An 18277-nucleotide genomic window follows, 5' to 3' on the forward strand; every position below is an offset into this window, starting at 1 on the left:
ATAATTTATTAATAAGCCACTACATAAAAAATGTAGCTTAATAAAACACCAAGGCATTGTTGACTGCTTAACATAGTTAACTTAAGTGGCATTGATAAGATTCATGTAGATAGCCATATTAGATTATCTAAGAGATTAGCATCACTCCAACAGTTAGCCAAGGAATGTGCCTGGATAGATTGTTTTTTATGGAATCTGGAGCCAGGAGACTATTCTCAATATCCATCCTCTTAACAGATAGAGTAAATTACACCAGTGAGGCCTCACAAAAATCAAAATCAAAATAGTTCCATTAACATTAAAACAGGCAATGAGATTTAAGGGGATATTGTAAAGCATGTAGTAAATGGAATTTTCAAGGATTTCAGATTTGATACATTATGCCTCTCCCTCCCTATCACCTTATACTACTCTATACCTTTATAATAAAACTTGACATTTATAGCATATGCTATTATGGGATAGTAGTAGATACCCAACCTTGAAGCCAGAAAGAGCAGAGTTCAAATTAATGCCTCTGATAGATATTGGTTATAGAACCCTAGATATGTCACTTAACTTGTCAGAAACAAACAATTCCTCAAGACTGGAAAGAGCAGAGAAGGCTTTTATCTGCATTGATAGAAACTCCCTATATTTATGAAATGATTAGGTCTGGCAAACACACATGCAAACATACAAATATGTTGCTGTTAAAATGTATACATGCATTATGTACCTATGTGTGTTGTGTCATTTGAAATTGTTATAAGCCCTGGAAGACTACAGCTCCCAGGACTCTCTCTGCTACAACTTCCCTTGACAATTCCACTTCCTTTGTGGGAGGTGTCAGGAAAAGTATAAAAGAGAAAGTTTGGCACCTTTTCTCTCTTTTGACCCTGGAAGCTTAGCTCTCTCTACCATGGAGGGCTTGCTAGCTCTCTGGAGCCTGGAGGCTGAGCCCTGCAGAACTCTCTCCTGGCACCTTTTTCCCTTTTACCTCCTAGTTTTTCCTAAACCTTCCCCTTTTTAATTTAAATAAATCCTAGCTATTCTAAACCCTAAAGTTGCTCTCTGATCATTTATTGGAGCCCCTGAAGGACTCTGGTCAATTTCCCGCTACCTTCCTTTCCCTTCCTCTACCTTCCTCTCTCCTTTCTCCCATTCGTCCTACCTTCCTACCTACCTACTTTCACTTTCACCACACAGTGTCTATGCACATATACAACAGAAAGGATTATTACTCCAATTTTAAAGAACAGGAAAACAAGGTTTTGAAAGGTGATGAGATTTTTGTCAAGGACATAAAGTTAGTAACAATAACCCTTCATAACCCAGAGATTCTGAATATTATTCCATTTTTATGATGGACATCAGGAAAAGTGAAGATATTAGGTAATCTTCAAAGACTATTCACTTCTTGTTTTAAAAGGTTAAGATAAAACCTAGGGTTTATTCTAAAAAACACAAGCCATGTCAAATAATATTATTTCTCAATAGTCTCCTACTATATGATATTGTTGGCATTTTTTATCACATGGAAATATGGTTGTGCTTGATTATTGCTTCAAATTATCGAAAACATAGATTGTGATAGCAACAAAGAGACTTCAAGCCACTAAATGCTTTTAGTAGTCCATGAAATTTTTCTTTGAACCTTCCAATAGTATGATGAGTAGACACCTGTTACTGATTTTTGTGAAGATATGTACAAAAATGGCAGGAGAGGTGGATATAATTGGTTTATGATCAATCAATCAACAAATATCTGTTAAACAACACTATATTCCAGGCACAATAATGGTGATTAAAATGCAAAGAATTAAACAATCTCTGCAGGTACTGAAATTATATCCTAATAGAAGAGATAGTAAGGAGATAGATATATAGGAGACAGAAAGATATCATGTAGTATAAACATAACCTATATAGTATATCATAAATGAAAAATTTTAAAGGTAGTTTGGAAGAGAGCACAGAGCAGATGGAGGATCAGAAAAGCTTTATTCAGAAGATGGCACCACAGTTATATCTTCTTCTTTTTTTTTTTTTTCCAAATTGTGGTCCTGTTATTTTAAAATGTCAGGTACATTGATGGAGAAAATAAAGTAACTTAAAATCAGTTTAAGAGAATCAAATTACATATGGTCTATTCCTTCAACAAAGTAAGAAGGGCTATTGATTTTGCAACATTTATTTAATATTAATTTTTAAGTAATATTTTCTTTTCCCCATTTACATATAAAAACAATTTCAACATCTTTTTTTAGCTTGTGAGATCCAAATTGTCTTCTTCCTTTTAACTCTTCCTCCCTCACTTTCTCTCCCTGCCCTCTCCCTGAGATGATGTATGATGTGATGAAAATTTTACATGTGCAGTCATTTTTCCATATTAGTCTTTTTGTGGAACTGAGCTATATCTTCAGTTATGAAAGGAACTCTATGAGGTGAATAGTAAAGATACCAAGTTGGACGGATAAAGCAAAAGCACTGAGATGGGAGTTAGGTTAAGGAATAGAAAGAAGGTCAGTTTGTTTACATTGCACAATTTTTTTTAAACCCTTAACTTCTGTGTCTTGGCTCATAGGTAGAAGAGTGGTAAGGATAGGCAATGGGGGTCAAGTGACTTGCCCAGGGTCACACAGCTGGGAAGTGTCTGAGGCCGGATTTGAACCTAGGACCTCCTGTCTCTAGGTTTGACTCTCAATCCACTGAGCTACCCAGCTGCACCCCCCCGCCCCCTCCCCCGCCTACATTGCACAATTTTTGAGGGAGAGTAATGTTTAATTTTTTTGAAAGATCAGAGCCAATTTGAGAAAGTATTTAAAAAATCAACAGATACATTATCTTTGAGTCAATAGTAAGTCATAGATTTGAGCAAGTTAGGCTCACAGACTGAACTGAATCTGTAGAAGAAATGTCCATGACTTCAATATAACACATCTATCAAAGTATCTAACTATTCACATTTATTCGTTTAACCCCCAGCTATGCCTCTTAACCTTGTCTCTATTTTCCTAGATTGAATGGACATTACTTGACCTTTATTTTCATCAAAATATTTCAAAGAGGTGGAATACATATGTGCACACACACACACACACAGAATTTGATATATAAATACATGAAAGGGATATAGGAAGGAGCAAGAAGAAGGGAATGAGAGAATAATAGGTAAAATAGTTAATGAAGGGAGAAGTTATTAGAAAAAACAAACTGTAAGCTTAGAAAGAGGATCTTGAAGAGAAGTTTAAAAGAAAAGGTAAGAATTTATAATAAAGAGTGATGTGGAGGAAAAAGACAAATATGTGTGTGTGTGTGTGTATACATATATGAAAATAGACTGGAGGAAAATACAAAATTAATTATCACAACTCTAGATGTGAATGGCATAAAGACACCCATAAAATGGAGATGATAGAAGAATGTAATATATATATGTATATATATTTTTTCAAAAAGTATACTTGAAACATAAAGATTCACATAGAATTAAAAGAAAAATTGTAGCAGAATCCTGTATGTTTCACTTAAAGTAAAAAACAACAGGAGTAAAGATTAAGATTTAAGACAGGGCAACAGCAAAATTTTATTTAACTTGAAGAGATAAATAGGGAAACAGCATTTTGTTGAAAGTTACGATATACTATTAGGCAATTTCTAGTTAACATATAAAAACTGAATTAACATCTAAAAACATAAAGGAAAATTGGGAGACCCTAAAGTATCCTCTTCAAGCTCTAGGTAAATCTAACCAATAAAAGAAATTGAGGAAAATAAGAACATGAATTGAATTTTGGAAAAGTTATATATTATAGACCTCTGGCAAAGACTCAATAAGGATATAAAAGAATATGAATGTTTCTCAGCTGTGCAAAAGACTTTTACAAAACTTGACCATGAATAAGATTTAATATTGCATAAATGAAGAAAAGCAGAAATATGGAACCGCGTTTACTTCCCCACTGAAAGAAAATAATATCAAATAAAGGGTTTCTGAAAAGTATAACAAATCAACTTCGGACTAACTTCCTCCTTAAAGAATTGATGGATCAAAGAACAAATAATAACAAAAAAAGATAATTTCATTAAAGAAAATGACAACAATGAGACAGTATACCAAGAAATTTGGCATGCAAGTCAAAGCAGCCCTCAGGGGGAAAGTGGCTCCAGTGTCTTGTAATGAGATAAAGAGGATTTTCCTATTTTCCTTTTATTAAGGAAAAAAGGAAGGAAGGCAGGTAAAAAGGCAGGAAGTAAGAAAGGAATGAATGAATGAACAAATGAAGGAATGAAAGAATGAAGGAAGGAACAAAGATTGGGTTTCTACCTGAAAAATGGAAAACTAACAAATTAAAAAAAACCAAATACTTAAAGATAAATCCCCCAAATTAAAGGAGAGATAGATAAAATTAAAAGAAAATATGAATCAAATAAATCTAAGAGTTGACTTTTTTGGAAATAAACACATTTACACATATGGTTTTGATATCCAAATGAGAGAACAGAAAAACAGACAAGGAAACAATAGACCAATATCACTAATGAACATTAATGGGAAAAAATAAATATTAGAAAAGAGGCTATAGGGGCAGCTGGGTAGCTCAGTGGAGTGAGAGTCAGACCTAGAGACAGGAGGTCCTAGGTTCAAACCCGGCCTCAGCCACTTCCCAGCTGTGTGACCCTGGGCAAGTCACTTGACCCCCATTGCCCACCCTTACCAATCTTCCACCTATGAGACAATACACCGAAGTACAAGGGTTTAAAAAAAAACCGAAAAGAGGCTATAAAAGCATTTCACAAAGATTATATACCATGACCAGGTTAGATTTGTATGAAAAATGTAGGATTGGGTTAATAGTAGGACAATCTAAACTTTGTTAATCCCGTTAATAACAAAAACATATGTTCATGGGGGTGGAGTCAAGATGGCCACTTAGATGCAGCAAAAGTCCAAACCTCTGTGAAAACCCTTCCACACCAATCAAAAACAAAGTGCTTTGAGGGGACAGAAAACCGGATCTAACAACAAGATACAGCTGGGGGACACTCCTGCAGGATTCAACTTAAAAGGTATGCAAAAAAAAAAAAAAGCTGAATTCTTGGAATTAAGGAAAAGGAAGAAAGAAAGTCCCAGGACACCTCCCCCTCTTATTGTGCTGAGTCTCTGGTGGTCTCGGGAGAGGGCGCCAGCCCAAGGGAGTGCCTCCTGGCACAGCTGCACCAGGTTCAGGGCACTGACCACAGTCGGCAGGGAGGCAGCTGGAGGAGAAGCATGGAGAGGGCAGCCTAGTTGCAGACAATACTCTCCATCTTGCCCCTCCCCACCTTCTCAAGCAGGGCACATCAGGTTCCACAAATAAACTCCCTCAATAAGCTCTGTCCTGGCTTAATCTTATCAATAAGGCAGATAAGAAGCCTTTATAGGGCAGGGAAGCTCAATCTCCAACACCCCTCACCCACTGAATGCTCTGAGAGCCTTGCTGACTATGCTTCTAGGACAAAGGCTCCAACCACTGCAGAATACCTTGATAAGAGGGTGGGAAGCACAGCTCCATTTTGCCTCTACCCCTGTACCTACACCTTCAGCTTCTGCTGCCAGCTGGGGAAGATCTGACATCAGATTATTACTCATTATTACACCATCAGCCTAATCTAGTCAATCAGTAGAGCAGAGATGAAGTCCCTTCAGGACAGAACAGCCCAAACCCACAGATCTAGTAAATAAACAAAGGAGCAAGTTTATAGCCAATGACAGGGAGGAAATAAGAAAAAAAAATATGAGTACACAACAGAAAAAGAAAAAAGAAATTACAATCAACAGCTTCTATCCAGATAATGAAGAAAGAGCAAACAGAACAGAAGAGGATCAAGGAACACCAAACAAAAACACAGAAATTCCAGTGAACTGGACATAAGCTTTGGAAGAACTCAAAATACAATTCAAAAAATAATTAAGAGAGACTGAACACAATTGGGAAAAGAACTTAAAAAGCAAAATAAGTCATCTGGAAAAAGAGGCACATGAACTAAAACAAGAAAATAGTGTTTTAAAAGCCAGAATTGACCAGCTTAAAAATGAGGCAAAGAATGTGAAAGATGACCTACAAAGAAAATCAGACCAGACGGAGAAGGATGACCAAAAAGACAGGGATGAAATTCAGTTTTTAAAAATTATAATCCAAAAACTATAAGCAAATGACTTTATAAGGCAGCAAGAATCTAAAGCAAAATCAAAAGAAAAGAAAAAAATTGAGGAAAATATGAAAAGAGACAAAATGGGGTAAGTTTATATTTCATAAAGAAGCATATTGGGGGAGGGGGTAGAGATCAATGCAATGGTTTGATTGGAAAGAGGTTGGAGACAGGTTCAATTCTTACACGAATTGAAATTGACTCAAAGAGGGAAGAACAAACAGATCCACTGGGGCAGAGAATTGTATCACACCCTATAGAGAAGTAGAAGGATAATAAATGGGCTGGTGAGGAGGGAAGCAATACAAGGAAAGGAGAAGGTGGGGGGTAGTTTAAAAGGCACTATAGTAATAGGAGAATCAATAAAAGGGGAGGTGCTCAGAAGGGGAGTAATATTAGGAAGGGGAAAGGGTACAAACTGACTAAATGCAAAAAGTTGGAGGGGTGGGTAAGAGGGCTAAGAGAAAAGGCAGAACCTAAGGAGGAAGTCAAGATGGAGGGAAACACACAGACCGTAATCATAACTGTGAATGTGAATAGTATGAACTTACCAATAAAAAGGAATTGGATAGCTGAATGGATTAAAAACCAGAATCCTACCATATGCTGTCTATAAGAAACACACTTGAGGCAGATAGATATACACAGGGTAAAGGTAAGAGGATGGAGCAGAATTTATTGGACTGCAACAGAGACAAAGAAAGCAGGAGTAGCAATTATGATCTCAGACAAAGCTAAAGCAAAAATAGATCTCATTAAAAGAGATAAGGAAAGTAATTACATTGCGATGAAAGGCAGTATAGCAATACTCAACATATATGCACCAAATGGTACAGCAGACAGATTTCCAAAGGAGAAACTAAAGGAGTTTAAGGAGGAAATAGATAGTAAAACCATACCAGTGGGGGACCTTAAACTTCCTCTATCAGAACTAGATAAATAAAACCAAAAAATAAATAAGAAAGAAGTAAGGGAAGTGAATGAAATGTTAAAAAAAATTAGAGCTTATAGATATTTGGAGAAAAATAAATAGGGATTAAAAGGAATATACTTTCTTTCCAGCAGCACATGGCACGTATACAAAGATTGACCATGTACTAGGTCGTAAGAACATTGCAAGCAAATGTAGGAAAGGAGAAATAATAAATGCAGTTTTTTAGGCCATCATGCAATAAAAATCATAATCAATAAGGGCTTATGGAAAGGCAGATTTAAAATGAATTGGAAACTAAATAATCTAATTCTTCAAAACTGATTGGTCAAAGAACAAATCAAGGAAATAATTACTGATTTCATTGAAGAGAACAACAATGAGAAAACAACTCATCAAAATCTATAGGATACAGCCAAAGCAGTATTCAGGGGAAAATTTATATCCTTGAGTGCAGATAATAACAAATTAGAGAGGTAAGAGGTCAATAAATTGGGCATACAACTTAAAATTAGAAAGAGAACAAATTAAAAATCTCTACATAAAAACTAAATTAGAAATCATAAAAATCAAAGGAGAAATTAATAAAATTGAAAGCAAAAGAACTATTAAACTAATAAATAAGACTGGGAGCTAGTACTTTGAAAAAACAAATAAAATAAAGCACTGGTTAATCTAATTAAGAAAAGAAAGAAGAAAATTAAATTAACAATATCAAAGATGAAAAGGGCAACCTCACCTCTAATAGGAAATTAAGGTAATTATTAAGAACTATTTTGCCCAACTATATGGCAATAAATATGAAAATTTAGGTGAAATGGGTGAATATCTACAAAAATATAAATTGTCTAAATTAACAAAAGAAAAAATTGAATACTTAAATAATCCCATCTAAGAAAAAGAAATTGAACAAGTAATCAGGGAACTCCCTAAGAAAAATCCCCAGATCTATGTGGATTCACAAGTGAATTCTATCAAACATTTAAAGAACAACTAATCCCAATGTTGTACAAACTATTTGACAAAATTAGCAAAGAAGGATTTCTACCAAATTCCTTTTATGACACAAATATGGTATGGATTCCAAAGCCAGGCAGATTAAAAAGAGAGAAAGAAAACTACCGACCAATCTTCTTAAAGAACATAGATGCAAAAATCTTAAATAGAATACTAACAAAAAGACTCCAGCAAGTGATCATGAGGATTATTCACTATGATCAGGTGGGGTTTATACCAGGAATGCAAGGAAACTTTAATATTAGGAAAACTATCCACATAATTGACCATATCAACAACCAAACCAACATAAATCACATGATTATCTCAATAAATGCAGAAAAAAGCCTTTGACAAAATACAACACTCATTCTTACTGAAAACACCAGAAAGGATAGGAATAGAAGGGTCCTTCCTAAAAATAATAAACAGTATATATTTAAAACCATCAGTAAGTATCATCTGCAATGGGGAAAAATTAGAAGTCTTCCCAATAAGATCAGGAGTGAAGCAAGAATGCCCATTATCACCACTAGAAACACTAGCAGTAGCAATTAGAGAAAAAGAAGGAATTGAAGGGATTAAAATAGGTAGTGAGGAAACTAAACTATCACTCTTTGCAGATGATATGATGGTCTATCTAAAGAGTCCTAGAGAATCAACTAAAAAGCTACTGGGAATGATCAACAGCTTTAGCAGTTGTAGGATATAAAATAAACTCACATAAATCATCAGTATTTCTATATATCTCCAACACATCACAGCAGGAAGAATTAGAAAGAGAAATTCCACTTTAAATCACATTAGACAATATAAAATATTTAGGAATCTATTTGCCAAGACACACACACAGGAATTATATGAACACAAATGCAAAACACTTTCCACACAATTAAAACTAGATCTAAATAATTAGAAAATGTGTAAATAGAATTAGCTCCAGCCCATTAATAGTCAAAAATCTACTCAACCTAGGTGTGCTAATGATGTCACTCTCACCTCCCTTAGTGGGGAGGGGAGACGAGTTACCCACACGTGACAATAAGTAACAAATCAAGAATAAGGGACTGCCCAGGGCAGTCCTAATCAATGTAGAAACTGCCATTTGTCCATTTGAATTAGAGGTGGACCACAGGAAGTGATGAAAGACACTATCTCTTTAAGTGAGTGAACTTCCTGTGGGGGCAGTTGCCGTCTCCAACTGGAAGAAGAAGCATCTCCTGAGACCACAGAACGCTTACGCTCTATATTGTCACATGGGTAAGTTAGGCTGACTTCCTTGGCCTTGCTGGGCCAATTCTAAACTCTGCCTATCTGGCTGTTGGGCCTTGTGGCTTACAGCTTCATTATTAAGCTTTATAACCTTCTTCTCTCTCCGTCCAGGCCTTTGGCCTGGACTAGCCTCTTCCTTTTTCTCTTTATTCCTACTTTTTACCTACCAGACTGTAAATAAACTCTTCAACCAGATGCTGACTTGGGTCTGATTTAATTACGGAATCAACCTAAATTGTTGATTCCTGGCGGCCACACATTTTAATATATATCTATATATCTATAAATACTTAAATTTTCCTTCTTACAAAAAATATTAATTGCTCATGGCTAGGATGAAATAATATTATAAAAAATGACATTCCTACCCAAATTAATTTACTTATTTAGTGCCATACTGTAATATAGGATTTTAGCATTGCCATGCTGCCTTAGGGTAAACCTGTCAGTTGCCCTGGATGGAATGTTGAAGAGGGCATGAGACACTTGGCAGATACCAACTGGCAGTTGAACTGAGAGTATAAAAAGCCCTGGAAACTCAGAGCTGGGTTCTTCCTGACCTGACTTTGTCCTGTCCACTCATCTATCCCTTCCCTAGGGCCCGGGAGGTGGGAAAAGGGTAGTGGGATTGAAAAGGGTGGTGGGAGTAAGAACATGGGAAATTAGGATTTAGGACCCAGACAACTAGAGCAACACAATATTATTATTTATCATAATCTATAAGATTAGCCATTAGATCAGCTCAATTTCCTAACCAGAGACCGCTTCACTCTGGCCGAGGGCTGCCTGCCCTTGGTCTACCTAGACTTTCCAAGGACCTTCTACCAGCCTTAGACAGATAAACCTCACCAACAGATTTTAGCATTTCCTAACCCTCTTACAATTGCCTTGTTCCTTCCCCAGTTACCAATAAATCCCATAGCCTTAACCAGTGAATCCTATGGTTAATTCCCTACCATCAAAGGGTAGAAGAACAGGCAACAGACTAGGGATTCTGAGCTGTTAGGGCTGGAACAAGCTCCATAGCTGAGGGCAGGAAGCTCTACATCCACTTTCTGCCAGATTGCCATTAGCCAATAAGAGGCTGTTTCCTCAGCAGGGTGGGGCCGGCTGCCTGATATCTTAAAGGAGCCTTGTGGCTAGCAGTGAGGTTTAACTGGGCACTCAGTTCTCAGTTTTTGGATCCTTATATTTCCATAAACAAGCTTTGGGCCCAACTGAGGTTGCTCACTCCATCCTAACAACCAACACTATCCTCCTGCTAGACTGATACCAGCTCTAGACCCCTGTTAACCTGCTAATCATTATAATATCTATCAAAGTACCAAAAAACTTTTTACTGAATTAGAAAAAATTATAACAGTTCATTTGAAAGAAGAAAAGATCAAGAATATCAAAGGAAGTAATGAAAAAAAAATGTGAAGGATGGGGGCCTAGCAGTACTGGATCTTAAACTGTACAACAAAGAAGTGGTCAACAAAACAATGTAGTATTGGCTAAGAGACAGAAAGGAGGATCAATAGAATAGACTTGGGGTAAATATCCTCAGCAAGATAGTGTACAATAACCCTAAAGAGCCCAGATTTTGGGACAAAAAACCCACTATTTGACAAAAACTGTTGGGAAAATTGGAAAACAACATGGGAGAGATTATGTTTAGATCAACATCTCACACCCTATACCAAGATAAATTTGGAATGGGTGAATGACCTGAATATAAAGAAGGAAACTATAAGTAAATTAGGTGAACATAGAATAGTTTACCTGTCAGATCTATGGGAAAGGAAAGAATTTAAGATTGAGCAAGAGATAGAATGGATTACAAAATGTAAAATGAATAATTTTGATTATATTAAATTAAAAAGTTTTTATAGAAACAAAATCAATGCAACCAAAATTAGAAGGGAAGCAACAAATTGAGAAAACATCTTTATAACAAAAATCTCTGACAAAAGTCTAATTTCTCAAATTTTTAAGGAGCTAAATCAAATGTAGAAAAAAATCAAGTCATTCTCCAATTGATAAATAGGCAAGAGACATGAATAGACAATTTTCAGATAAATAAATCAAAACTAATAAGCACATGAAAAAGAGTTCTAAATCTCTCATTATTAGAGAAATGCAAGTCAAAACAACTCTGAGGTACCACCTCACATCTAACAGATTGGCTAATATGACAGCAAAGGAAAGTAATAAATGTTGGAGGAGATTTGGCAAAATTGGGACACTCATACACTGCTGGTCGAGTTGTGAATTGACCCAACCATTCTGGAGGGCAATTTGGAATTATGCCCAAATGGCTTTAAAAGACCATCTTCCCTTTGATTCAGACATACCCCTTCTGGGTTTGTACCCCAAAGAGATAATAAGGAAAAAGACTTGTAAAAATTTTTATAACCACGCTCTTTGTATTGGCAAAAAATTGGAAAATGAGGGGTTGCCCTTTCATTGGGAAGTAGCTGAACAAATTGTGGTATCTCTTGGTGATGGAATACTGTTGTGTAAAGGGAATAATGAACTGGAGGAATTCCATGTGGCCTGGAATGACCTCCAGGAATTAAGGCATAGCAAAAGGAGTAGAACCTGAAGAACGTTGTACACAGAGACTGATACACTTTGGCACATTCTAAAATAAAGGAACTCTCTACTAGAAGCAATGCAATGATCTAGGACAATTCTGAGGGACTTATGAGAAAGAATGCTATCCACATCTAGAGAAAGAACTGTGGGAGTAGAAACACAGAAGAAAAACAATTGCTTGATCACATGGTTCGATGAGGACATGACTGGGGATGTAGGCTCTAAATGACCACCCTAGTACAAATATTAATAATATGGAAATAGGTCTTAATCAGTGATATATGTAAAACCCAGTGGAATTGCTTGTTGTCTATAGGAGGGATAGGGAGGAGGCAAGGGAAAGAACATGAATCATGTAACTATGGAAAAAATAGTCTAAATTAAATTAATTACTTAATTAAAACATGTTCATATTAATAGAGAAAAAGCTTTTGACAAAATATAATGTCAACTTCTGTTAACTAGAAAATAAAGGAATAAATGGACCTTTTCTCAATATGACAAGTTATATCTAAAGTCAAGAACTAGTAGAATATATATAATAAAGATCAAGTAGAATCCTTTACAAGATGATCAGGAGTGAAACAAGGATGTCTAGTTACCATTTCTATTTGATAGTGCTAGAAATGTTAACTATAGCAATAGTGTATATGAGTGTGATAAGAAAAAGAAATTGGGGAAATATGTATAAGGAAGGAACAAAATTATTGCTTTTTTATAATATTGTGATGATGTACTTAGTAAATCCTAGAGAATTCACTAAACACAAATGAAACAATCAACATCTTCCGCACAGTTGTAGGACATAAGTTAAACCAATGGAAATTACCAATATCATATAAATATAACAATTTTGAAAGACTTAAGAATTCTTATAGACAAAATAAGCAACCAAGTACAAATGAAGAATTCTGGTTACTTTTTGGCAGAAAGAAGCTAGATTAATGGAGATGCCAAACATACATAGAATATATTTTTTTGGTTGCAACCAATGTTGCTTATATTATCAGAGATGTTTATACTGTGCTTACCTTCTTGTATCACAGTGACCTCTTTCTTACCCTCTTTCAGTCTTTCTTGATGCCTATTGTGATGTGAATTATGTTTAGATTGAGGATTTTTCTTCCTTTCATCTACCTGAGGTCCAGAAGTCTCTTTGGTTTTTGTTTCTGTGCCAATGAAAAATGAACAACACATTTAACAATATGGGGTATGAAAATCACATAAACAAATTTTCTTGGCACAGAGTATGTCACTTCAGAATAATACTTTGTCTTTTTAATATGTGGCTTATGCTGCCCAGGAAAGGAGTCTGACCTAAATTCTGAGTTTTGTTCATCTTGATCTTAGAACAGCAAGGGATTTTTTATCTCTATAACATAATTTTTTTTGGAGGAGGAAACCAAGACAGAGAAATTAAGCAATTTCCCATGTTACCTTGACAAATAATGGGTACATTCAGGATAAGAACTCACTCATGCAGGGCAGAAAAGCAGAAACTGTTACCAAAAGGCCTGAGCAAGACCACCAGATGCTCTCCTACCTTTGGGCTGCTTGTAGGCACCATATAAAAGAAGAGAAATCCTGAACCTCTATCTTATTGTTAGACTGACCAGTTACTTGATAGTAGTTGAGCTATGTGTTTTAAAATGAAGGCAAACAAGATAGGCAAGTGAGATCTTTTTTTGTTGCCGAGCAGATCAGAGTGAAGTCTAGTGATCTAAGTGATTTTTTTGTGTGTCTGTTGATGTTTCATTATACTATATTTTTCCCTGGGGAAAGGCTTGTGCATTAGACTATGTCAGAAGTTGCTTGTGGTCTTAGGTATGGCATGGACCAAATATTGAAAGGTCAACAAGAACTGAATTCTTAACCACATCTTTTGAGTACTTTTCTAGTTTCACAGGCAAACTTGTGTTCAAGGCCATGGGACTCTCATAATCAATGGTCACGGAGTATATGCCTCAAGAACATACATGGCTAGTCTTACACTTACTTTATTCTAGTCACAAACTAAGGACAGCTAAGTGATATGGGTGATAAACATGTGCAACAGAGTGATTAAATAAGCCTGTAGAAAGCCCACCCTCTAAATGTTTAATTTAAACACACAGCTAAACCATAGCTTACAACTACCACATAGTTGTAGTCATTTTTATGAAACCTTTTCCAATTCGTTCCAGGTATCATTGTGCTCATCGTTTATGTTTTCATAACACTTAAAGTCTATCCCTTTTAACTTAGCAATTATTGAATACAAGGAAAACTTATAATGATATTCTTCATTTATTTAGCGCCTGACAATAATAAAGAGCTTTGCACATGTGGTCACATTAGAGCTTTACTAAAGCCTTATAAGATTGATGGAATATATATATATATGTATATATATATTTTTTTTAATACTGTCCTTATTTTTCCATATAAGAAAGAATTTCAGAGAGGCAGGGCAAATTACTTTAAAATACACAGATAGTAAGGAGAAAATCTGGGACTTGAATTCAGGTTGTTGTTTTTTTTTTTTTGCTTTCATCTTGAAATTGATGCTAAGCATCAGATTCAAGACAAAAGAACCATAAAGGCTAGGAAATGAGATTTAAGTGACTTGTGCAGCTTCACACAGTTAGGAAGTGTCTGAAGTAAAATTTGAATCCAGGTCTTTTCTACTCCAGATTTGGCTGTGACACCCCTAAGCCACTTAGCTGTTCCTAAATCTAGTTCTTCAGATTCCAGAAAAGAAGGAAGTTAGTTAGGGGATAGGAGGAAGGAAAAGGAAGAAGAGAAACAAGAAAAAGAAGTAGAGGAAGAGGAGAAATTTATTAAAGGGAATGTTTATAAATCTATTAGGAGATTTGTATTATGAGATCAAAGCTGTACAGGAATAACATATTTAAAATAATTAACACCTAAGTAATGCCAGTCAAGAAATGGATTGCTGGGATAGCTGGGTGGCTCAGTGGATACACATTGAGATGATAACTAAATACATGGGAATTAATGAAATCATCAAGGGGGGAAAAGAACATATAGGGTAAGGAGATATGGACTCAGAATAAAATCTTAGAGGATATCCATACTTTGTGGGCATGACCTGAATGAAGGTCCAGAAAAGGAGACTAGCATGGAGTAGCCAGTATACTCAAGTAGCTTACTGTCTCATAGGGACTGACAGAAAACAAATCCTCATATGTTATAAAAACAATACTCAAAATATTTTGAAGAACTTTTATGTTGATCTTAAAAGACATATTTGGGAAGCTGAAGAGATGGCCTGAAACTAGAAACCTGCAGGACTCACTCCTCCCACCACCACCACCCCCCCAGGCTTGAGTGAGAAGCTCAGAGCTCCTTTCTCCCTCCTCCCAAAAAGCAGTTAGAAATCATTTGGAAATGTTGGCAGGTCTGAAGTCTTCTGGCAAGGCTCAGCAAGGCAAATCTCTAATGATGTTCACTTTTTCAATTTATATTCCCCACAGGTTTGACTGAGGGATAATAGGAGAAGCTTGATGTCTTGTAGTTATCAGGGACAGATGAATCTAACTGGTATGGGCCAGACAGCTGAAGGAAACTTAGCTGAAGTTGGATGTAAGTATTCCCAGAATAATAAACAGGCACTGCTCCCAAAAGATGTAGGTTTACTGATAAAAAAAGAGGAAGGGAAGGAAGGGAGGTTTTCAGGGATTAGGATAAGATCTGGGAAGCCCTGAACTGTTAGATAAAATAGCTCCTCCCCTGCAGGAGGGAGTGGCAGACTTTATAACTAGCTTGCTCTCAAAGCCTATAATTATCACTTCTAATATCTAAAATAATTAAATGGTAATAAAAATGTTATTGCAGGAAAGGTCTAGTTCAGCTAAACAGGCAAACTGCAGAGAAGAACCAAAATGGCTATTGCCACAGGCCACCAAAGCTCTCCAGAACTGGGCTCAGCAAACAGAGTGAACTGCTTACTTTAACCCCCAAGAATCAACTGTCCCTAACTGCTTTAAACTGTCCCCTCACCCAGAGTTCTCTGGGGGGGGTCCCTTAGAATTCTGGGTGAGGCTTGACCCTGTATCTTGCAGGAATTCCACCCTTATGTTTTCCATGTTACAAGAATACAACAAATATATCATACCAGAAATGGTCCATTGTCATAAAACAAAGTATTACCAGTTGTTCCCTGGACATAGTGTTTCACAAAAACTTAAGAAGAAAATTTTAAATAGATGATGCCAAACTAAATATTAAAAATTTCCAAGCAACATGGGGGGTTTTGGAATTTCCAGTGTATAAAGTTGTGACTGAAAAGACCAAAATTTTGTAAGAATAGGATGAGATATATATTATCCCTATCATCAGGAATGCTAATGGATCTGTATAAATGATATGTTTCAGTAAGTTTTAAAAGAGTGAGTTTATATATAAATACCTATATTCAACTACAAAAGTAGTTATGTTATCAATTTGTGCGATAGGACATAAAACATTGAAGAAAAATAAATATTAGCAATATGACAACTTGTACCAGGACTATTTCAATCTGAACTTTATTTTAAAAGATGAGAAGAATGAGATAACAATTCACATGCAAAGGTTGACAAAACCCTATATTATCTCAATATAGCATCTTATTTAATGCCATGTGATACATATATATGAAAACTGCCATGTGAAAATGTGCCATAATTTCCCACATTTTATGAGTGAAAAAATTGTGGCTAAGAGCAATCAAATAACTTTTGTCTAGGGTATTTGAGGCAGGATTTAAACCTAAGTATTACTGACCTCAAGATCAGAGCTTTATCTACCTTCCAATATAGCCTTTACCATGATTCTATCATATATGATTCTATAATTTAATAAGTATTAATATTATTTTGATAACAAGACTGAATTCTTTAAATGCAGAAACAATTTCATAATGTTGTATTACCTATAGCATTCAGTACTGTCCAAAGATATAATGGCCATTAAATAAATATTTGTTGGATGACTGATAGTCTGATAGGTGAAATATTGTATAAGTCAAATGGTTTATGCAACAGCATCCCTGATTAGGCATCACAATAGTCACATTATTTTTGTTGTACAGTTGTTTTAGTTGTGTTGACTCTTCATGACTCCATTTGGGATTTTCTTGGCAAAGATTCTGGAATGGTTTGTCTTTTCCTTCTCCAGGTCATTTTACAGATAAGGAACAGAGGCAAGTAGGGTTTTTAATTAACCAGCATCAGTGGAGGGATAATGGGAATGGGGGGAGGGGTCACTCAACAAAGAACCCCAGCAACTAGTCCTAGACATTAGAAAAGGTTATCAGAATATCATTTGACTAAGTCTCAGAGTCAACTTAGATTTCTGGAAAATCAGAAATAAGGACTGGGGTGGAAGGAAATCTGAGAATGAGAAGAACAAACTGAAAAAACATATTAGTGGACTTGTCGATTTTGTTTTCTTCTTCTTTCTTTAAGACAATACTAGACTTTTATAGAAACAAATGCCATTTCTACACTAGCACCTTGACACTTATTATCTGAGAAAATGCCAGAGTGCTTTGTGTCTTCATGCCACTGAATTTTTGGAAAATAAAATAAAAATCTGCTGTGTCTGTGTATTTTCTAGTGATTATTTCGAATAATCCACTTTGCTGTTCCAGGGAAGAAACAGCCTAAGAGAAACACCTGCAATCGCGCATATAAGGGTGAACATTAGAAGGGCTCTAAATGTGCTCATGTTTCAGAGCATGAAGTAAACACATTCTCCACACATAGCCTTCAGCTCCATCCCTGTTGCCACTGAAGACTTGCTCATATTACAGTGGAAACTGTGTTAGCAAGAAGTGAACATCTTTCTCATTAAACAGGAGGCTGACACAGTTTCCCTAGCAAAAGTAGCAAGACGGCTGTTTGCAGTGATGATGGAGCTGTTAAAAGCCAGCTTGAAAATTCGTGAGGGACTGACACTTGTGCTTCCCCACATGCTGAAGGCCACATGATCCAGCTATACCCATAAACAATAGGCAAGCCACCCCCCCCAGCATTTAGTCTTTCTATCAGAAATGTCTTAGAAGGAAGGTTAAAAATGACAAGAAAACATAAGTACTGGTCCATTTCCCTACAAGACTAAAGCATGCCTGGTTTTCTGCTCCTCCATTGTACTGTCTTTATTATTTTTTTTTATGGAACTATTATCTATGGATCCATATCATTGGATATGGAACTTGCTATCATTGTTGCTGATTATAATACAAATATTGTTATTATATGCTGGTGTCCTCTGAGTTATATGGGGAGAAATAAACAGAATTGGTGATATATATATATATATATTATAAGCCAAATGGTT

The 18277-nt window shown here is 35.8% G+C and overlaps 1 protein-coding gene across 1 annotated transcript in view; it reads right to left on the reverse strand.

The window, feature by feature from the left end:
- Positions 1-18277, reverse strand: part of PKHD1 (PKHD1 ciliary IPT domain containing fibrocystin/polyductin) — a 685806-nt gene that overhangs the window by 9993 nt on the left and 657536 nt on the right. Inside the window, exon 56 of the mRNA XM_044675345.1 lies at positions 12985-13122. Within this exon, the coding sequence (XP_044531280.1) occupies positions 12985-13122 (138 nt within the window). The remainder of the gene's footprint in view (positions 1-12984; positions 13123-18277) is intronic.

Source organism: Gracilinanus agilis, chromosome 4 (genome assembly GCF_016433145.1).
Source record: "Gracilinanus agilis isolate LMUSP501 chromosome 4, AgileGrace, whole genome shotgun sequence".
Taxonomy (NCBI): domain Eukaryota; kingdom Metazoa; phylum Chordata; class Mammalia; order Didelphimorphia; family Didelphidae; genus Gracilinanus; species Gracilinanus agilis.